At 36.4% G+C, this 24,653-nt stretch overlaps 1 protein-coding gene across 1 annotated transcript in view; it reads left to right on the top strand.

The window, feature by feature from the left end:
* The window catches only part of LOC145679642 (carboxypeptidase B-like), an 86,939-nt gene that overhangs the window by 23,804 nt on the left and 38,482 nt on the right, over positions 1–24,653 (top strand). Inside the window, exons 2-5 of the mRNA XM_081750216.1 lie at positions 13,168–13,377; positions 15,507–15,615; positions 18,328–18,475; positions 24,144–24,301. Of these exons, the coding sequence (XP_081606342.1) occupies positions 13,168–13,377; positions 15,507–15,615; positions 18,328–18,475; positions 24,144–24,301 (625 nt within the window). The remainder of the gene's footprint in view (positions 1–13,167; positions 13,378–15,506; positions 15,616–18,327; positions 18,476–24,143; positions 24,302–24,653) is intronic.

Genomic DNA, 24,653 nt, shown 5'->3' on the forward strand with positions numbered 1-24,653 from the left:
ACTACTTGAGTGTGCTATTCATGTCACTTTGGTTTCTCTGTTCAGTCATCTCGTTTTGGAACTAAAACTGAACACACCGTTTATTTTTACTAAGAGTAAGATATCCGACGGGGCTCAGTATTAAGTGAAAGTAGAAAGTGTCTGATGATAATGAAAATTAACTATGATTAAGCACTTTTCAAGACAGTTATCATATAACCCCTCACATACACTCAATTCTTGGCAGAAATTTAAATTGTTTGTATACGTGTTTAAAAAACTCCTTTGTTAGATCTTACTTCCATGAGAAAAGAGATTTTCTCTGTCAAAATTTCACGTTTCCACTTGTAGTAGTAATGCAATGGGCGAAGAAGAATGAATCGCTTCTACTCTTATGACTATATTGGGTTCGTTCCCTGTGGGTTACTGTTTGAGACTTCAGATTTAATGGTATTAGGTTTGATCCCTGAACGTTGTTGTACTGATTCATGAAAGAAAACAGACTCTTGGACTGGATAATACCTACCCACAAGTACACATATTAACCAAGAACAAAAATGGTGAAAGTCGGGATTCAAACATAGACTATAGCTATTAAATTTATACCGTGTTCGTGATATTTCCCTGTGTTCACCTCAACTGAACCAGCTGATTGTTCTCAATAGTGGTTACACAGTCTTACGGTCAGAAGTTCGAAGAACGTTGGGTGTGATATATATATATATATTCCTACTTCACATATTCCGTGAAGGAAGATACCAACCTGTAGTACTAGGGATGCGCACGAGACGTCGAGACAGAATTTTCCTGACAAAATTCGAGTCGAGACACAGCTCTTAAAATAGAGAAATATACATTTTTCGAGTCGAGACATCACTTTCACATCACATTTCCGAGACGAGACAGTCTCAAATATTGTCTTGTGCGCATCCGTATGTAGCAGTGCGGAAACTGTAAACATAATAAAACATATACATGCACAATACTTAGCCTATAACATAAAATATATTATTGTGTAATATGCACACTTTTACTTTCTCACAGTGATATTACTTGCTATAATAATTAACACCCGAAGAATATATATTTCATGCGAATATTTCAAACTTTTTAATAATAAAGAACACTTCCCATTTTACAAACACTGAAATAAATTATTGTGGATGAACTGATTAGGCCCCTTTCGTAAGTATCCACGACCGAAACACAAAATTCTCGTACGCGTGATTACGGTTACGAAAGTAAGTTGACCGAAAAACGTAAGTATTAATCACTGGAGATGAGGACTTATGCACTGTTCGTTGAAATGATTTCACTCCTCGCACATTCTTGTTTCACAATTCGTTTTAATTAACGTAGATTACTGTATTCCATCCTTTCACATAATTATTCACAATTGGAATTTTTATACTATTTTAATAATAAAAACTTTCTCGTAGGCCATTATTTATATAGAGAAACTAGTGATGACGTGAATTTAATGTGTTACGTTGAGAATTTCCATGTCACTATAATCACTAAATAAATAAGATTAAGTGGGAAATAGTCTGAAGGGATACATTCTGGCTTGACGTCGGAGTTCCATTCTTCGATCCCTGTGTGAGTGCTACTCTTCTCCCACACAATGAACACGTATGAATACACTTTTATAACAAAAAATACTTCCTACAAACATTTAGTTTTTATGTAGTTGCACCTCTGATAAGAAATAATTGGCTAATTATTGCGTTATTAACATTATATTGATTATACTTAAACAGAAAATGACATAAATAACTACGAATTAATGTGAAATATGGAAATTATAGCATATGGTCCAGTGTTCCGTCATTGCTTCGCAATTCAGTTTGTACAGAGGTGTGGAGAAAGCCAACCTGTAACGAATTCTTCTTCCAAATTAGGCTATGCGAAGAGAGAAGTGGCGAGCAACGACACACACACATACACAAACACTCGTGAGAGGAAAACTTCGCAGTTTTTAATTTCCGAGAATTTTGTCTCTCTGATCCGCTGTATATATTACAACGACTCACCAAAGGTGGTCGCCAACCCTGGTTCGGCTAATAACATAAGTAAATCTTTAGTGGCCGTAATTGTTCACACCTTAAAATATCTTCCGTAATTATATCCACTAGTATTCTCACCTTTTATACTGAAATTACAAGTCGATGATGAGTAGTAAATAATTTATTAGTTGATTCTCTTTTAACGTATATTCATACAAACTGTTTTTCAATCAAACATGTCCACTGAGATTATATAAACAACCACTTAGCAACCAATTATACCATAATGTATGTTTTCTTACATATATTAAAAACATTCTTCTTTTGTTATCTTAAATTAACATTATATCCGATATAGTGCTTGTGTAGAAGCACTTTCTGCCCAAAATACAAAGTATCTCGTTGTATAAAATGTCTATACGACGGGACTAAATATAAAAGTTACAAGCGAGCTTGGCTTTTATATTTAAGAACCACTGGTCCGTTTTATAATAATGATATTCTATTAATTACGTCTTTTACATTTTGATCGACCCTCGTATATAACTTTATTAAGCTTCCTTTATAGAAATACATTTATAAGAAATCTTTTATTTCATTAGTATTTATTTTTTTTATTATAGAAACGTCGTCGCTTATGAAACTAATCACTGAAGGGTGCGATGTCAAAATTGTAAGAGACAATTACATTTTAAAACATAAATCACAATGATCAATAGTTTCAATCATTATTAAAAACGATCATATTAAGAAAAAGATGTTTGATCTTTCCAGGGCGCATTATACAGTAACTATGTTAGATGATATTTTAAAATATACATTATATCAATAAGGCGTCATGATACAAAAGGATCTTATTCGAGTAACATGTGGCGCATGAAGACTGTCGTCGGATAATTAACTTAATAGAATGAATTTTATACTTAACATAATCTTTGACAATAAAGTTTCAACACAAATCAATATAATATAAATAACCTTTGCTTTTAATCAATTATGAATCGGATTATAATTCTTCACATTAACAAGAAAGAATTGAAATCATTTGAAAATTATCATTTGTTGAAACAAACGTGATAAAGTATCTAAAAGTCATAAGGGTTGTTTTCATTATTGACATTAACATATAAATTTGAAGATAAATGTTCATAAGAATCAATAGTTGATGTGAGTTTGACATTATCGCATAAATTTGAAGATAAATGTTCATGAGAATCTAGAGCTGATATGGGTTTAACCCCTACCACATCAGCTGCAGTTAGTTTAAATTCATACCTGCATATGATTCTAATAAAGTACATTGTACTGCACAATCGTTATTATGTCCCGTATTATTGTTTTGTACATGAATTGCGTCATTATTTTGATTTTGAGATGAAGTGCCATCTCTTGAACTACGGTTATGTCTATACATAGGATTTATAGCATTTCTAGAATTTCGCCATACATTTCGACTGTTTTTGAGCCTCCTTCGATTAAGTGATCTGACATAATTATTGTCACGATTGGTTAGGTTAGGTGGATTCCCTACATATCTCTGTCTATTTTGTCCGTTCTGATTGTTGAAATTTGCTCGACTTAGGTTATATTCCGTATTGTCTGCATTACGGATATTTAGATTCCGAACAGGTACAAGGTGATCTGAATTGTTTTTAATTTTGCCTAATCCTGCTTGATGATTCTGAGCGTGGTATTGAGTTTCATAACATTGGACAAGCGTTAATAGGTGATTAAGACTCATACACTGGGTAGAAAACAGGATCTGTTGTAGTTTAAACGGTAGCAAATTTCGAATTGATGCAATTATTCTGGATTCCGATTGCAACGGATTTACGACTTTTAATTCGTTATATGTATTTACGACAAAATCGACAACAGATTTGTGCAAACGAGGATTAAAAGGTTGGTTTCTAATCGTGGCATCTCTGTTTGCAAGCAAAAAGTCGTTTTCGTAATTTGCAATCAGCGCTGCTTTGAATTCCTCATATGTATTGATGTGATCTCGTACTGCTTTAAACCATAAAGAACATGGTGGGAGTAATAAATGAGGGATTAGTTTCATATATTGCGATTTATCTATACACATTATATTGCACTCATCTTGAAATTTTTCTAAGAAAGAGGTAGCATTTTCATTACATTTACCACTAAACTTACTCATAGCACGTATTTCACTCATCTTTACACTTAACTTTACCTTCCTTTCACCATTTCGTGTTCGTGTTGATTGACAGTTTTTACCGACTGCATTCTCTGTGTTTCCACCATCTCTTTTCCGCCCAACTGTATTCCTTGGATGTATTCTTTTCAAAATAATGTCCTCATCAGACGGATTACTTGAAGATGAGATAATGTGATATCCACGTTGATCTGTTACGGGTGAGTGCGAGGTCATCTCTTGAGAACAAGGAAATTCCGAACGATCATTAGTCATGTTGTTGTGATATGCGTTGTCCTTAATCTGCAACGTCCTAATTTCCTCTTGTAATGTAGATATCCACTGAGTATTCGCACGTATTTGGTTAGAATTATCCGTAACCTGAATCTTTTGTTGCCGTACAGAAGATTCTATTACTTCCAAATCCTTTTTTACACAATTGACTTCTTGGATTATATGGTTGTAATTATCCTGGCAATCTTCTGATACTCTTTTTAACTTTTCATCAAATTGTAATGTAAGGTCTTTCACCGCCTGGATCACAGATTGTTTCGTATCTTCTGATTTTTGGTCTGTTTGCTCCAACCGTTTACTTAATTCCTCGGATTTCTGCTGAACCGTATGCTTTAATTCTTCCGACATCTGGGCTAACTTTTGTTCTTGTCGCTGTAAAGCCATTAAGATTTTGTCTTCAAATGTCAACACTTCAGGTACAACAGGAGCTGTATTTTGTTCGTCGTTACCACTGTCACCAGTTTCTTTCTCCATTGCCTCACCGATCATAATTTTTCTTGTGATTATTTTACCACTTCTAAGTATAGTTAAGTTCGTAGACATGAACCTTATTACTGAAGTAAATTCACCCCTTACTTTGTACTTCAGGATATGAATTTACAAAGAGTCCCGGGTGAGGTAAACCAAAATTTTACAACGACTCACCAAAGGTGGTCGCCAACCCTGGTTCGGCTAATAACATAAGTAAATCTTTAGTGGCCGTAATTGTTCACACCTTAAAATATCTTCCGTAATTATATCCACTAGTACTCTCACCTTTTATACTGAAATTACAAGTCGATGATGAGTAGTAAATAATTTATTAGTTGATTCTCTTTTAACGTATATTCATACAAACTGTTTTTCAATCAAACATGTCCACTGAGATCAAGGTTCGTATATACACTACAGGTTGTGCCAGCCCAATCGTTGGATGTGTGACGTCACCGGGTAAGCAGACGCGAGTATTTTCTTGGCTCAGTGATGCCAGTCTTTTAACAGCAAAATTCCCGTCCAAAGCCACAAAATTTCCCGATGTGATGCAAAATTTCCCGCTAACCTAAATAGATATAGTTTTCATCTAGTAGTAAACAATTTTAACAAATACCGCTTTAGAATGACTATGATGTACAATGGAATTCATTCTCGTAGTATAAAAAGGTATTATTTATAGTTATGCATGATAAGGTAAAAAACATTTTTTAAAAAAATACTGTGTACACTTTTTTGTAACGAACACAATGTCGTTCTTTATGGTTTGGAAGAGAATGCTATGTTCAGGAAAGCCAGAATTAATTCAGTTGTTTTGGCCTAACGATTTTTGTGTTACAGCACATTGCCTGTTCCGTCACCAAAAAAGCAGCGAAAAGCAGGGTATTTGGAATTGTTTTACATTAACTTGATTTTTCAAGTCTTTTTGTATTTTTGAGGTTCATTTCTATCACAAAAGAGCTCAGTGTTGAGGGTCTTACCCCTAAAGCCCATTATACATCGTCAAACTTTTCCATCAAATATTGTATCAAACTTTTCTTTGACGATAATTTGGTCAAATAAGATGGGTAAAACTTTTGCACCGACTATACACGATCAAATATAAAGGTGAATATCATTGCTCAGTTGTTTATATTTCTTGATTCAGTTGTTAGGTCACATGAACGTATATGTAGTGTACAGGGAGGCGCCGCAAACGAATCTTGCGTATATGTGAGTTTTATGGTGGCACCTGCTGGTGTAACTATAATGAATAAGGTTGTAGAAATGAATGGAATGATTATTCACAGTTACTTCTGTCTCATTTCCCTCCTTTATTGCTATTCCCAAATAAATCTTATTTTCATGGTTCCTTTCTTGTTCATATGAATGAACATTCTATTTATTATGAATCTACATTCTATTTATTAGTCCGATGCTTAAATTTCTTCTAATTCAGTTAATTTTTGAGTAACTTTTGTAAGTTTGGGGAATTGATTAAGAATAAATAGTCCGTCATAAAAATGTTTGGCTATTGTTTAGCTTTGGGGGGCAGGTTTTTAATTGACATTTTTGCGATTTTCTATTAACATTCGGTTAGATTAGCTTAATAACATTTAATTCACACAGTATTGCCGAGCGAGCGTTAGTGAGTAAACGCAGGTTAGAGTCTCGCAGGGCACATTGTTTTCAGTCTTCGATAGTGTTGGCCCCCCATTACTAAACAGTTTCCAAATGTTAGGTTTTACAGTTAAAATGAGAGAGTACATATTAACGAGGGTTCTGTAGGATATTAAATTCCCGAGGAATTTTTTCAGTGTAGGAAACTTCTAATTTATATTTAGAAATGCGAAAATATTACGCACACTAACCTATTTTGATTTTATGCAACATCAAGTTTTTTCGCTACCCTCATTTTGGCTCTCACCTTCAGCTATTGATGCCTCTGCCTCTTGCGAACAAAACCTTGTGCTAACTTGTGGGTCCCATGCTGTGCTCCTGTTCTGAATCGGTTAAATATCATCCTCGCTTTTAATGGCCACCTATCGTAAGATGTTTTTCCTGCAGTCTCTTTTTAAATGATATTCGTTCGATGCGTAATTACACCTTAGAGGTCTTCACTACTGCGTAATTAAACTACCGCTAATTTTAGAGTTTTTCTGTAATATCCTCAAAATAAATAAAAATACCCGAAAAGTAGAAACGTAGTAAACTAAACAATACGATTTTGTGTGTGATACCGTTATCACAACTCATCTATCTACTTTCGATTTGTAACTGTAGATAGATTTAACAGTTTTTGTGGGTTATGTAAACAGCGGCATACCAAAAACAGATAAGGAATTGTAGTAAAAGTATCACATGCACAATTGTATTGTCTAGTTCACTACGTTTCTGCTTTTCGAATATTTTTATTAGTTTTGAAGATATTATAGAAAAACTAAAATTAGCGGTAGTTTAATTTCGCTGAAGTGAAGACCCTTAAAGAAAGTCCTCGTAAAGTGAATCTGCACTCATGAATGCAACTCCTACAATGAGAAACAATTTTTAAAGCATTACGAATTAATTTCGTGAAGAAATAACTACATATAACAAGATAGCACATGATCGTTCCATATAGTGTTGCCACGAGACGAGACATTTCTCGTTTCTCGTCTCGTCTCATCTCGTAAACGAGACGAGACACGAGACGAGACAGACTACTTGTCCCGTCTCGAAAACGAGACGAGACACGAGACGGGACGTCTCGTGAATTGTCTCGTCTCGTCTCGTGTCTCGAAAATAAAAACGCTGGCGGGAATGGCCAAGATTGAAATTGCCAGTGGTCATAGAGATTGCAAAAGGAAAATCCCCTTTGTGAGAAAACATGTTGAAAAGCCTTCATAGAAAAGTGTCCTCTGTCTATTCAATGAAACAATCGTGATACATGAGCTTCCAGGAATACAGTCCTTAATGTCTTGTCCCCAATTCCCCTTGATGTAAACTGAGAAATTGTCATTTTTTTATTTCTGGCTGGAATGATGACAAAAAATCAAAGACAGGGAAGATTTTTACAAGGTCAAGAAACCGAACTACCACCACCATCTATTCAATTTGAAAACTGGGTAAGGTATACACTTGTCTTTATTCTCTGGTGGCGGTATTCTTTTTGCTATATGAACCGAAAACGGCAATTGAAGTATGTCATCTTGCAACTAAAATTTTGTCTTCTCTCTCTCTCTCTCCCTCCCTCCCTCCCTCTCTCTCTCTCTCACACACACACACATACACACACACATAAAAACACACTTTTACCATTTTACCAATCGCTCGCTTATTATACAGCAGTCATGTTGTAAAATTCACCTCTTCGTTTGGAAGGCGGGCGGACGACAAAAGAAGTAAAGATATTATCGACGAACCCTTCAAATTGTTTGCTTTCAGCAAATTTATGATACAAACAATAACACTTTAGGTGAAGAGGTTTTACAGGGTGACCTTCGTTTTGTTACGCGGAAATGTTTGATCTGACCAGAGTGCGAAATTGCCCTCTGCTTCGAGAGGAGGGGAATACTTCCCTTTCCTAGTGAATAATATTCATTAGGACCTGAATTATCTTCAGAAATTGTTTCTTACAGGCGCACTAAACCTCTCGAACTTGATAAGTGTAAAGAACATTTGGTATAATATTCATGGAACTCCGTTGAAAGCAGAAAATATCATGAGAATGATCAAAATTCGAACATTGAAGAATATAATTAACAGAAAAGAAATAGGATACCAAAACCATGTTTTTAAACTTGCTATAAAACGTATATCCTATATTTTTACTAATTCCTTACTCCCATGAAAATATCCTGGGGAGGATATTCTCTCCATTTTTTTCAGACTGAAATCCTTTTATCCCGTACGATTCCCCCCTCCTGACAGTACGAAAAAACAAATGTTGTTAAAATCCATACACATGACCCTTCCGGGACTCAACCCGGGACCTTCAAGCCGATGGTTTATCGCCGCAGACCGCTCGGCTTGGTATGAAGATGTACGTTGTATGATTGCGAATAGATCCCGACAATATAAGGAACTTTAATCCAAAATGGCCACCCAAAAATCAACTTTTTTTTAGCCATTAGCTAATCTGGGTGTACTGTCATGAGTTTGTTACACAAACGGGGCAAGCACCACATAGTAGCACACACACCGCGGTTATGGGAACAGATTTGAACCATGGAGATGAAGACTGGCCCCAAGCATTCTTTCGTCCGATGTGTCGTTCAGTTCCCATTACTATGGCACTTTAAGTAGAGCTTAGTGTGCAGTAACATATAAAATTTCAATCAAATACTTTCCATTACTCAATAAAATTATTTGGTTCCGAGCTTAAAAAAAATAAAAAAAAATTGCAACAAATCTATATATGCTAAAATGGAAAGTAGTTTTTGGATTTTTATGGGTTAACACTGTGAAACCTAAAGGCTGGAATATATGAAATCAAAGTGTACATACATATCTATCTCTCTATTTATCTATATACCTTTCCATCTCTCTCTCTCTCTCTGTATATATATATATACAGACACTATAAAGCAAGTGGGCTGATAGTATACGATAGTGTCGGGGATGCTGACACCTTTACATCGAACTTTGCTTGTCGTGTAAACATTATTTGACATTAGTGCCTTCATCTTCGAGGAACCTATGAGCAATTTACTGTATATTCGTGTATTGAAACTGGTGAAACAAATTTCAATGTTTTAGAATGAAAAAAAAAAAAAGAAGAAGCCAGGGTCGAGAAGCCTCAGACAACTAACAGCAGAGATATATTATCTTGTAAACTATTTGTCCTTGCCTTGTGAGCTTATTTGAATTTATTTTTAAGACCTTTAGGCAACTTTGGCCGAATGGATGATGATGGGAAAATTAGTGGAATGAAGAAAGTGGTAGGATACTAGACAACTTCGAGAAAACACACACATTCGAAAAAGGAAATGAAATGAAATGAAATCTTTGAGTTTTACGTCCCACGGTTATGCCGGTTAGGCTAAAGGAGACAGTGATGATGAGTAATGAATGAAATGGTGGAATGAAGAAAGTGGGAGGAAACGGGAGAACCCCGAGAAAACCCACGCACACGGTGTTTGTCCACCACAAGGTTCACTTGGCGGGGCTGGGATCGAACCCGAGACCCCAAGCACCAGAGGTGAACGCTCTACCACTGAGCCACCGCGCTCCCCACACACATTCAATGTTTGTCCACCACAAAGCTCACATGGCACTAACCGAGATCGAACCGACTACCACATACACCAGAGGTGAAGGCTTCACGGTGTAGCTACCGTGACATTTCTTGTCTTGTGTGTTCTGGGTAATACTTGTAACTTACAAGGGAAGAGAGGGAGATTATATATCGAAGTGGAAGATGGTTTATATACCAATCGAAAGCACTAATGAAGCCTATTACAAAACTGTAATAAAACTTTTCCGAATGCATATACTATGCGAGTTATATGGATATATAGAGTGTCCAGATAATCCGTTACCACCCCTTGAAATCGCAAACGATAAGACAGATACCAAAACTCGAAAACATGTGTTTGATCATTTTAAAAGTAAAACGTATCAAAGCAAAAATTCTTGTCACAAGGCCACCCGCAGTGTACTGGGCGGGGTCTAACTCAAAAATTACAAAAGGTAAGGGGGTCAAGTAGCATATCGTTCGAAACTTCTTGGGAAATGAAAGAAGACGGAACAAGTCTCAATACTCTAAAATTACCTTGTGCAAAATGGCGGCCGGTCAAACTGTCAGCAAAAACGCCATTGTAAAGTCGATGGCCACCCCCCAAAAAATCCTGAAACGGTGAGGCAGATGTCAAAACAGGAAAACATGTGTGTCATCATTTAAAAAGTACAATGATTGGAAGTAAAAATATTTGTCTCAGGGTCCTCCACAATGTCCCAGGCGGGGTCATGTTCAAATTGTTCAAATGGCAAGGGAGGTCAAGTAGGCCAGCACATCGTTTAAAGCTGTTACTAAATGAAAGCAGAAAGAACAAGTATTTACGCTCTACGATAATACTGTGCAAACATCTTGCATTTTAGTTGTTCTTTCTGTAACCGGGTTTTACTTTATTTTCACTTTAATTCTTGTACTCAACGGAAAGAAAGGAAATGCCCCTACTGTGAGATTCTGTTCTTTGAGCCCAATAATATCTAAATAAAGAAAAAAAATAATAAAATAAAAGCAAATTAAGACATAAAGAAAAGAAACGACAACATTTGACATCTTTGAGTATAGAACTGACTAGTTAACATATAATGTACTTCCACGAACATAAATAAATAGAGGTTGGAGCCATCAGAAGTAAAGACTCTTACCTCTACTTATTTATGTTTATGACTGCACAACAGTGGTACTTATGCTTGTTATCTGGTTTATCAATTATAAAATGATGAAAAAATTCCTTGCACCAGGAAGAGTAAATACGTACAAATGTCTCAGAATGAAAACAAGTGCCGATTGCAAAATGGAAAGTGAACGTGCTCAGAAAATCGAAATGAAGATGTACATTTTGACCGGCCGCCATTTTACACAGGGTAATTTTAGAGGATCGAGACTTGTTCCGTGTTCTTTTATTTCTCAACAGCTTTATTTGACCATATTTGCCATTTGAAAATTTTGAGTAGGACCCCGTCTGGAACCTTGTGGAGGACCCTGGGACAAACATTTTTACTTTCAATCATTGTACTTTTGAAAAGATGACACACATCTTTTTCTTTTTTGACATCTGTCTTACCGTTTCAGTTTTTTTTCTTTCTTTGGAGGGTGGCCATAGACTCTACAATGACGTTTTTGCTGACAGTTTGACCGGCCGCCATTTTGCACAGGGTAATTTTAGAGAGTTGGGACTTGTTTGTCTTCTTTCATTTCCCAAGAAGTTTCGAACGATATACTACTTGCCCTTACCTTTTGTAATTTTTGAGTTGGATCCCGCCTGGGACTCTGCGGGTGGCCCTGGGACAACAATGTTTGCTTTGATACATTGTAGCCTACTTTTATAATGATCAAAAACGTGTTTTCCAGTTTTGGAATCTGTCTCATCGTTTGCGATTTCAAGGGGTGGAAATGGATTTTCTGGACACCCTGTATATTCATATAACTCGCATAGTATATGCATTCGGAAAATTTTTATTACAGTTTTGTAATAGGCGTCATTAGTGCTTTCGATTGGTATATAAACCATCTTCCACTTCGATATATAATCTCCCTCTCTTCCCTTGTTAGTTGTATCTTGATTAGCATGGTGCAGTCTGCTACATTTTACTTTCGTTCCCATGGTATGCTGCTATATTTTTACGAGACAAGACGAGACAAGACGAGACAAACGAGACGAGACGAGACGAGACACGAGACGAGACATGCTTTGCATGAGACGAGACGAGACAGCCTGAAGTCTCGTCTCGTCTCGTCTCGTGGCAACACTAGTTCCATACACGTCATATACAGGCATATTGTCGATCTGTACGCAATAATCTGAGCATGCGCCAAAGTAATAACATGCCAGAACGTCTTAAGAAATCTTTTAAATCAAGAAAAGTGAAAAAAAAATGTTTGCTTTTTTTTTAAAAAAAAAAGTCACGGAATATTCTCAATCTACGCCAATTTTGGGAAGTCGCCTGTGGTACTTAGCCCTAATATTCTTTAATTTTATAGTTATACAAAACAGATTACTATAAACCCAAAAGTTGCATACAACTTGGTATCATAAAAGTTCAAATTCCACTTTGATGAAATATTTGATACAATATATGATGGAATATTTGTTCGTCTATAGTGTATTTAAAAAAGTTGAGAATGTCTCCATTTCCCGTTTCCAGCCTTTTTAAAGAAAAATTCCCGCATTCCCGCCAGTGCTCAGAATTTCGCATTTTACGGGAAATTTCCCACAATCGGGCATCACTGGCTTAGCTGTGCTTACCTCATGACGTCACACGGTGTTCGGCATAGTTCGTAATCTCAGTTTGCGGCGCCCCCCTGACTGAGATTATATAAACAACCACTTAGCAACCAATTATACCATAATGTATGTTTTCTTACATATATTAAAAACATTCTTCTTTTGTTATCTTAAATTAACATTATATCCGATATAGTGCTTGTGTAGAAGCACTTTCTGCCCAAAATACAAAGTATCTCGTTGTAATATGAGGTTTGTTTAGGGAGTATATATAACGTTATGTTACACTCTTACAAAAATAAATTACTATTATTATTGTTATGTTTCTAATTTTCCCTTTCTCCAGGTACCAAGTGTTCAGAATTCCTGTGATAAACTTGTCTACAAAGGAGCTGCTGAAGACATTCTACGGAAAAATAGGTTTTGATTTTTGGATTCTGCCTCAACTGGGAAGAGAAGCAGAGATCATGGTGGCGCCACAAGTTCTGCACAATTTCCTGTCTATTTTACGAGACTACAGAGTTCCTTTTAAAGTCCATATGCAAGATGTCCAACCGTAAGTCGATTCCACTTCAAGGTTAAGACAACAGTTTTTCAATGCAATCACTTTCACACTATTTCTTTCTAGAGCAATTGACAAATGTCACTGTTTTTTGTATTGTTGATTTAAATTCAATGGAACTTTAATTTCATACGGCTTGCTTATTCCTTTCGAACATTTTAACGATATATTCAGTTCACTTACAGAGTGGGGACAAATTCTGAAAATGCCTTTGCAATTTGAAATAAATAAAAAAGAAATTAATAGCTATCAAATATCGAATATGAGTAATGGAAATTAGAATTTACCAGTGGGGTTATGCGCATTATAGAGCCATCGTCGATTTAGCTTAATTTTAAATAACAAAGAGATAGCGTATCTGCTATATCGTTTTAATAAATCTTCATGTGTCTGTTACTTAGGTTAAAAATATTTAGTGTCGTTTTTGTGAGTTCAATTTGACGGCTGCACACAATTGCTTCCATTGATTTCTTGGAAATGTTGTCCTTCTCCCTGGTGTGTGGCTTTGTTGCACAAAATCCTGAGTTCGATTCTCAGTGGAAGAGCATCGAACGTACTACAGCAGTTCAGATTCCACTTCAAGCGTTAGATCGCGTCCTGTATATCATTCTTGCTAGCAACAATCAATTAAACAATCCTATCCAGAAATGAAAGCTGTGAGAAACGATGTGCTTTGAGAATTTTTGAAAAAGATTATAAGGATATTTGCTCCGACAGTCACATCAGAAATGGTAAATGCATGAATCCTTGATCGAAAATTCAACTAATTCAAAACTTTATAAGGCAATGTAAGAAATATCTTTTAAGAATTGCTTGGATCTGACTTCGAAATTATTTTAGAAGAAATCTTATGAGAATCACTTAAGTACCTAACACCACGCCAAATTGTACTTCTCAAAATTTTAGTGTGCTTTACCAGAGTACGCACGAAAGGGGCACGTTTTATCATGTATAATAAAAAACGTGATTCATTGTACTTTTGATGAAGCAAATGTAAAGTTCCTTAGGTGTAATTGAAATTTAATTGTCCACAACATTACTTGAATAAAGACATCCCTCCAAAAAGGGAAAATAATAGGAGCTAAAATTATAGTCTGTAAGTAAAAACAGATCATTGAAATGTCATTATGTAACAATTATTAGCTTTATGGTACCTTATGTGATGTAGATATATGATACATGTTCATAAGTATATATGGAAATTACATGCCAACACGACCTTTTTACCCGTTTCCAAGAATTTGAAATCAAATTCGGAAAATATGATTTTGGTACGTAATGTCCTTGATTGCAGAATTGTCTTAGAAGTTGTTTTATGGCTTAATCTATAATCAAATTAATCATGGTTTGAGTCCTGAGATACAGCACCCTTCCCAAAAATTTGATGGATTTGAATATAGGAGGTTGTTTAATTGGTTGAAACTTTCTTAGATATTGTTTTGTGGAAGGTAGAACAATTACATCAAGGTTTGGGTCTCCCGTACACACTTGATCTAAGGTACACTTTCCAAGACTTGGGAACCGTATTTGGTAGATATGAAGTTGGGAGTACAAGTTGAAAATTACCTGATTTTAAAATGTCTTAGATGAAATTTTATGTCAATGCCTAAATATAATTATGAGTGTGTGTAAAAAATAAGTATAATTGGTTCAATGCATCCTTCTACAAGTTTAATAACCACTTGGAAAACATCTTACTTTTAGAGCATTTGGGCGTCCTGACCGTTTTGAAAATTGAGCGTTTTGACCGTACTTATGAATGATTTGACCGTTTTAAAGTTGAACATTCGACCATTGGGCGATCTGACAGGTCCGTATGGGACACGGGTGTGTGGCAATATCTCCTCAATTTTAGTCGACAGTTTCTTAATCTCAGGGCTAGTAATGATTTCGGCGTTAGCCCAGAGGAAATTTCCCCCGGAGTGACGAAATTCCCCCGAAGCATATCTCCGATCCTGCTCAACGTAGGTTAGCAGTTTCTTCACAGTACTTCTTACATCCCCTTGTATTAAAATGCCCCCTCTGGGAAAAATCTGAAATCCACCTCTCAAGGCTTCGTGCCAGGAGTTGTGATTTTAGTTAAAGTGAAGCAGGTGGTAATATTGTTTGTATCTGTATTGTAGGTGGCTCGACGAACAGCGGATGCGCAGTACAAGCAGGGAGGCCAATGTGTTCCGATTTACTGGGACCAAGAAGATGATATCATTCAACAAGTACTACACTTACAGAGAGGTAGGTTCACAGAAAAGCTCCTCCTCTGCTGTAGTATCTAGGATCTCTTTGTTTCCTTTACTGATATTCTTCTTCCAGTTAGCTGGGAATGGCCCTTGGATCGCTATCCATCTTGTGTCATATCCACTGTGACATCACATTGCATCACATCGTTCTTCACACGATTGGTCTCGTCTTCGTTTTTGTTGTTTTACCAACCACTCAATAAGTTAGATATTCCGATGGTTTTCTTACATGTCCAAATTAGTAGACTTCTTAAAACAAAAACAAACAAAGAAACAAATCAAGAAAAATTCAGTTTCCTTTATATTAATATTTGTTCATTGGACAAAGCCTTGTTTTGGTTGTATCTTCTAAACGTTATGTTAAACATTATCCAAATAGCAAGAAAGCTTTGGTCACTTGCCGCGTGATTGGCTTTTGACTTCCTACGCTTGCCCTTTCAACGTGTGCTTTCATACAATCTGTCTTTTGTTGTACTTGCAATCGATATTTTAGATCCTTTCGCAGAGCATCATAGCATCATTGGCCACTTATTGGATTTTGACTTGCCGCCAGCTTAAAACATTTGCGTCAAGCTTGAATGGAACACTGAATGCAAGTTTGCTCTCATGTAACTTTGTTACTGGAATCCAACTTGCGGCATGTTTACACGCTTTCCAATCAAGTCGGATGAAACGTTGCCGACTTCCAATGTAAGCTCACAGCAAGAGGTTTGCAAGTTGTATCTGCTACTAGGGTAGAAACAAATTTACGGAACTGTTAAAAAACTTAAAATGTATTTTCCTTTTAGATTCAATGCTGTTAATAATTATTGTACAGTACGACGTCAGTAGGAGTTACTTCTTGAGCTTCATCTAAGATGGAATTGCCATTAAATTTGAACCTTTGACAAACGGTTTCCAAATCAGAACCCAAATATTTGTGATTTAATACATTCCATTGATTTTGTTTGGCAAAAGCGTCAAAACTGGTGTGTATAAAGATAGAAGAATGGGGCCTAATTGCGGAGCAGTTTCTGTCAATGAAACGCAAATTTTGCATTTCAGCTTGCGGTAATTATATCTCATACAGAAATTGCGATATGACGTCAGTGACTAATTTTACGTTTTATAATAATCTATGTTGCGCATTTTATCACAGATTCATAACTGGAAGTTATTAATGCATATATTGAATTGTGTTCTTTTTCGCAGATTTAATACTGATACGGAATAAGGCACATGGATTGGCCTAACACAGTTTACTTTACATGAATTAGATTCGCAGTTTCTTGGGTGAAATGGAGGCAAAGGTCATCTTAATTATTATGTATAGGCCGACCATAAAGTACACGATCCCATCACCTCTAAGCTCACGATAACAACTTACAATTCCTGTTAGCATTTTAGGTCCAGTGAAGTAAACAATGGCTGATACGTTCTCTTACATTATTAAACAATGCCTGCACTGTATAATAAAGTATATTCTTGTTTGCACTTCTGGTTCTATGAAGCAAACAATGGTTGATAGTCCACATATTCTGTTGAATAACACGTTATAGCGAGCTGTTGGGTGTGATAAAAAATCAAAAGTAGAAAAGACTGACAGAAGTGCGTATTGACTTTGTGTTCAACAGAATCCTCGTCCGAAACAATCTCTTCTGAGACAAACCCTTCTTCATAGTTGATGTGAAAGACAAAAAGAGAAGTGGCAGACCAGTAAGCAAAGGACAAACATGAAGTTTCATCCAAGAATCCGTGGAGTAATTGTCAACAAAGTCGATGCGTAAACGATCTGAGGATTTGGGTATAACCCGGTCAACAATGTAGAAGCATATGAAGCAAGGTTTACACGTGAGTGAATATCGCCCTACACCCGCTCATGGTTTATTCAATAATGGCATAGGTTAGCGGAAATAAGCATGTACTGTTCCCCATGAGATTTTCGACACAATACCAAACCTCTGTAAAGGATCTTCTGAGATGATCTAAAAGGATTCTCGATTACGGAATGTGTTTTTGATCCAAGGAGAATACACACCATTTGCAAGGGTTTGAAAATAGCCCTCACATGTGCTAATATGGGTAACCACGAACAGTAGATGTTTTTTGAGCTGTTCTTTATAAATAGTGTTCTGAATCAATATCGGTACCTGGACATGTTGTCAAACTAGTTTGTCCGTCTCTTGGAAGGCTGTGGAATTAAGGAAACATGTTGGTTGAAGCAAACTGGGTCACCTGCTCATTATGCCATTACAGGTACGCAAATATTTTTGTGATGTGTTTTCTGCTTCCTGGATTCGTCATTGATTTTCTGTGTCGCTACCGCTAATTATATCGTCGTCACGAAATTGAGATATCAACACATGATAATGCACTTTGGGCTTTCAAAAAGGCCATCGTGGCAAATCAACGTTACACCATGTTGTTCCGAAAAATGTTGCACAAAACCTGGCGTTGCTCATGAGAATGAGGTACACTAATTGTCTATATCACACATTCGTTGTACATTAATAATATATAGCAAGTACTCCAGAGAGCATTCATCCATTTTGTTTGAGTATGCAGGGATAATGAGACTTGTCGCCCACCTTATAGCACGAACAATACTAATTATGCATTGCTTACACATAGTTTGAGTGTAAATATGAAACATTCATATTTTTCCAGACCAACTTCAATTACTTGATAATGAATTCCAACGAGCACAATTTATTTCTTTAATTTTCAGATCATCAATTATCTTAACATGTTAGAACAACATTATCCACAAATAGTGACGCTGGTGTCCTTAGGGAAAACTTACGAAGGACGGGACATAAAACTCATTAGAATTGGCAGAAGCAACTCCACTCAACCAGGATTTTTCATTGATGCAGGTAGGCAAATCTATAATCCATTAATAAAAGAGAGTAATTTGTGAGACATATCTATGTTTACTCCACAACTAATCAGACATTTGCCATAAGTATTACTACTTGTGGCAGGTATATTTACTACAAACTTGTTATTTTCCGTGATTGATTACAAATTTTATTGTACCTATGATGCTAGTTGATCGATCGAAACTGGCTGTTTTCATAAATGAATTTCCGCTACTTTGGTTTATTAGACGTTATCTTCTTACTTAGCTTTCTTGTATTGGAGTTTGCAGCTGTGAAGAAGGAGAAGGAACGATACCAAAAATGACAAATCTCCGGCAACCGAGTAGATCTGGTGGATTACAAGGAAGTGAAGAAGAACATCAAGAAGGCAGTTAATATAGCAAAAACCAAAGATTATGAAGAGTTATATAACAACCTGGAAACAAATCAGGGAGAAAAGAATTATATACAAGCTTATGCAAAAGAAATACAATTCGCATATGCGCTACGTCAAGGACAAAAATAATGAGGTTCGACAAGTGAGGAAAAGATAAAGAAGAGGTGGATGGAATATTTCCAGAAACTTCTTAATGAAGACAACCCGAGGAAAACTTGAAAAATCTATCCAGCAACCACGGACTGATTCGGCCTGTGACCATGGTAGAGGTATAAAATGCTATGAAAAAGATAAAAAGTGCTAAAGCTTTAGAACCGGATAATCTCCCTATCGAAGCATGAAAAAGGAGTACACTGCAGGACTTCTTAATAGGATATTGGAAACAGAAAATATGCCAAAAAGAATTGAGAAGCAACTACAAGGAGTACCGGCTCTTAAAAACAAAGAAGAGCGCAAAAATGTGGCGCCTACAGAGAAATAGAACTTACGAGCCATGCAATGAAGCTCTGGGAAAGAGTGATAGAAGCAACACTGAGGGAAGAGAATAAAATAACAGAGAACAAATTTAGTTTTATACCAGGACGATAGACAACGGATGCAATATTTGCACTTAGGATGCTAATGGAAAGTACAGAGAATACCAGGAGGACCTTCATATGGTTTTCATCGACCTAGAGAAAGCGTATGATAAAATGCGACGTATCTTATCTGGTGGATACTGAAGAAGAAGTGTGTTCTGAATACGTACATCTGTATAATTCAAGATATGTATAATGCATATAGGACAGGAGTGACGAGCGCGTGCGAAATAACATAAGAGTTTAGAGTTAAAGTGGAAATTCATCTAGGATCTAGTCTTAGCTTATAACTTTTTACAATTGTGATGAACGACCTTACAAAGGATATCCAAGAGTTAACACCTTGAAAAATGCGATTTGCGAATGGTATCGTGCTCGAAAGTGAGATCAAGGCAACATTGCAAGAGAAAATAAATGCCTGGAGAAGTGCATTGAAAAGCAAATGGCTTAGAATTAGCTAAACCAAGACTGAATATTTACACTGTACTTGCAGCAAAAATGTAATCGAGAATACAAGAATACGACTGGATGGAGAAGAGGTGGTGATGAAGAAGAAATTCAAGTATTTGGGATCAATACTGGAGGAAAATACAGGAATAGAAGAAAGTGTAAACAACAGAAGTAGCAGCCGTTGAACAAAATGCAGAGAAGGAGCAAGAGTATTGTGTAACAGTAGGATATCAATTCGCCTTAAAGGAGAAGTTTAGCAAATAGTACTGAGACCTGCGATATTATACTGAAGGAAATGTTGAACGACGAAGAAGAGAGAAGAACAGAAGTTGCATGTTGCGGAGATGTAGTTGCTGAGTTGGATGTGTGGAGTGACGCGGAAAGACAAAATTAAGAACAAAGTTATCCGGAGAACAGCAAAATTGAGACCAATAGTAGAAAAACTGCAAGAAAGTAGACTGAGATGATTTGAGAATGTAAGAAGTCCTTTGGAGTACATAGCTCACCTAATGGATGGTATAGAATTAAATAAGAAACGAGCCAGAGGACAGCCAAAGAAAAAATGGGGAAATTGTGTTAAGTACGATATGGTTCAGTGTGATGTCACAACAGCTATCACACAAGATAGAAACAGGTGGAGGACAGCGATTCGAAAAGCCGACCCCAGCTAACTGGGAAAAAGGTTTAGAAGAAGAAGAAGACTTATATTGGAGTTTTAAGATCTATTTCAGTACCGAGATTATTTAAGATGTGGATCTACAGCTTAATTGGGATCCGAACCACGTTAGCTCCCAACGAGAACTGAACTAATCCGCCCAAAGGCGCGTACACGATACATAAATCGACGACAGACTTCTTATTAGATTTTAACCCAAAACTGAATACCATGCACTCTTCAGTTTGTTATGCTCTTCCACATTGTGATCGGCCATCAATTTCTAGTTGCTTCGAAGCTACTGAATTCAGCTGCATTCAAAACTCATCCATATCATCTTCAAAGAGACTCATTCGTACATTTATACTTGAAATATTCTAATAACCAATCGAATTATTCATTAAATACTTCAGAGCTTTCGTTGTCCTCTTCTGATGAGAAAGTCTTCTATCACCAGTTATCCACATAAGAAAAATAATAAAGAAATACTAAACATTTTCTAAGCTTGTCAATTAATACGCAAAATCTGTGATAATAGATGCAGCGACAGTTCGAACAAAAAAATCTCAAGAACACTGGCTTTAAATTGGCAATAGTTTGAAAGCCTAAAATGTATATATGTATTAATAATATTCCCATTAAATATTGGTCACTGACAAACGTAGATAAAATGGGATGAGACTTGTACCCTGTACGCAAGATCTCAAACTAATGTACCAATAAATGAATTGAATAAAAATACAGTATGCGTAAGATTTCTATTGACGACTGGAGTACTGTGATAGGGGCCAGTCTCATTTTTTTTTTTCAGACAAACCCTGTAGACATGGTAGAGATCTAACAACAACTATCCTCCATAAGATTTGATTCACAGGAACTGTAAGAATCCTGTCAAATAAAGTCAAATAAAGGAGTCATAAACCTTATTCGGACTCAAACCAAATAACCAGCATTATGTCAAAAAAGGTAACTATTACAGAACATGCTCAGCTCAAGAATCCAGAAGCAACCTACGCCCAAGCCCGTGTTGGAACTGCTGTCAAATGTCAATATTCTCATTCTACATACGCATGCAGATAACCAATTGTTTGCTATCGCGGTGGGGATATTTGTAGAGAGCAATGTAATGAGTCATTCAGAAACAACTTCTACGCAACGTTTATATGACTTGGGGCCCTGCACTGGAGCCGGTCAACCTGTTTCTTACAAAAAAAAAAAAAAAAAGGAATTACTTAACATCTCCTCAACAAGTAGTGTCCTCTACATAGGCATCGTCAGAATTTTTCTCCAGGGAGGAGCAAAGTCAGGTTATTTCATACTTGATTATCGTTGTATATATGTGATTTAAAATGTGAAAAAGCTCTCACAAAATAATCAGGGCTTGGGCATGTTGCAGGAAGTAGAAAACTTTGAGAATCATCTGGTCATCGTCAACAAGCAAAATAGGTAAATCAGTTGGCGGTCCAAGGCGGGATTTCTCAGGAGCAAGAGGAAGACACTTCAGTAGAAGATGGAGAATAGTGACTAATGGATCAGAAAGGGCGCATGAAGGTGGATTCTGGCCACGCAATAGATAGCCATGGATAAGGTGGCTATGCCCGATACTCAAGCATGTTAATCTTCTTTCTTTGAGCCTTGAAGGACTGGAAATTGTGGCACAAACATCAAACTGAGACATGACAATATGCAGTTTATTATGGAGGTGCTGATTCCAGTCTGTCTGCCAATGCTGAAGAAGACGACGTGTGGTAGCAGGACGAAGATCTGAGCTGTGGATCGGTAACTGATAGTCAGGTCCTGTAAGGGCAGTATCCTTGGTAACACGGTCGGCAGTCTCATTCTCCGGGATATCAACATGGCCAGACACTCAACAAAATTCAACATCACTCCTGAAATACGTAAGAAGTGGCAGGAAAGTAGAATTTACTGAACGAGTGGATGCAGAGTCAACACACCAATAAGGCTACATAAAGCACTGCTGGAATCAAAGCAAATTAGAACATGACGAAGATGACTTCGACGAATATACTGCAGAGTCTGCAAAATTACTACTAATTCAGGAGTAAACACTGTACGCAAAGAATGGAGTTTGAAACTAGTGCTATGATCAGTCGCAATGAAAGCACAATCAGGCATGCTTCGAACTATCAGTGTAGAAGACAGTGTAATTTCGTTACCGATCCAGCCCACCTTAGAAGTATCTCAAATAGAAGCTACTACATCAAGTACAAACTCATGCCACATAGGGCCAGAAAGTAAAACAGAATCAAGCCAATAAAGAAAAATTGTTGATGAACATAATGAAACTGTACAACAACAATAAACGGTGAAATTTCAGGAAGTTAACCCCAGCAGTTTAGAGAATCTACCACAAGACAATTACTAGAATCCACTGTTGACCAAACATTATACTGGAATACAGTGATCAGCACCATCTTCAAGTTTGAGGAACTTCCAAGAATCAGAAGGAATATCAAAGATATTACCCATATAATATTCAAGAAACAGCTCCATGTAATTTCAACCATCACTATATTAATTTGCATATAATACTAGAACATCTTCCTAAGAATAAACATTCATGCACATAAGAAGAATCCAACCTAAGATTTAAAATTTGAAGAAAAAGGAGATAGTCCACTTGCATCAATCAAGAAATACTCGCATACCATCAAGGAGAGGAATAAACTTGCTATGACCCATTAAGAAATTTTATAACAAAATCGTCTGTGCTTAACACCCGACATGAACTAGGAAGACCTACACCGTGTTTCTAGTACTGTCTGTGTGCACACTTTCTTGACGTGCTTTTCCATATGTTTAAAAAATATTTCCTTGGACAAAATTGTCTGAATTGAGAAAGAGGTGATTTCATGATAATTCAGTAAGTAAACGTCTCGTGGGAGAGAGATGGAATCAGAAAACACCAACATTTCAAGCTAAACTAATATAATTTATAAAAGAGAAAGGTTTTATTTTGGATCGTGAAAGCTTCACGTATGGAGAGACGATTTACTCTGTAATTTTGATCCTTCAGTTAGCACAAAATTCTACTCTATTTAAGAAGGGTCGAAGATGATCTATACACTACTCATCTATATTGTCCAGAAGATTTTTACTTGTCTTAGTCTCAGCAGATAAATTAATATATAATACTGCAAATTCAGCCGTAGACCATGTCTTCTCTCTTAAGGAATAGCCAGTGTTACAGATAAAAATAGTAGAACTAACGGTATGGGTACAATTGTAAATGTGAATATTAAAACACTTACATTATTATTAGAGTTCCCTATCATTAATTACTTTCTATCAGAATTGAATGAGTGAGTTGAAAAGGAACACAATCCAAAAACCTGAATTTCCAACACTGGATTGAAAAAAGAACACATTCCAGGAATATGATCAATTGCCCACTCATATATTTCCACAGATCCTATAAAGAACATGTTCTTCGTTTCTGTCAAGAAGTGTAGATGCTGATAGAGAATAGCTGTCTCAATTTATCTTTCTTATTTTGTGGAAAGTATTCTCGTTTTCAAATCACTCATTCAAGTATCTTGTTTATTAATGACAAATGACAATAATAATTTGCTTACATAACAGGAATCCATGCACGAGAATGGATCACTCCAGCAACAGCGCTTTTCTTGATCAGTGAATTGGTGGAGAATTACTCAGCCAATAAGATCATCGTCGATTCCGTTGACTGGCATATTATACCCTTGTTAAACCCTGATGGATACGAATACAGCATCAACCAAGTGAGTCAACCACAAACAACTTTTCATTTTCTTTATGTTGAATTTATTACAATCTGAGTAATATTCTGTTGTCTTACCCTGTACTAGATGTGCTCGTACTATTGTGGAGTACCGGTGGGTAGGCCTTCAACATAATAAAAGAAAGTTTATAGAACACGTATAAACTAATATACATTAATAAGTTTAGAGAATTACAATGGTACAAACTTCTCTATTTTTTTCGCAGATAAGAAAATACATACTAATATGCCGCCGGTATCAGCTTCCAGTTCGTCTGTCTCTCTTACTACTTTCCCAACGTTGTAGAAATTGCTTAATAATGTCGGTAACAAGAATTGTAGGTACTTGCCTA

The sequence above is a fragment of the Thermobia domestica genome, chromosome 2 (genome assembly GCF_964235325.1).
Source record: "Thermobia domestica chromosome 2, izTheDome1.hap1.1, whole genome shotgun sequence".
NCBI lineage: Eukaryota > Metazoa > Arthropoda > Insecta > Zygentoma > Lepismatidae > Thermobia > Thermobia domestica.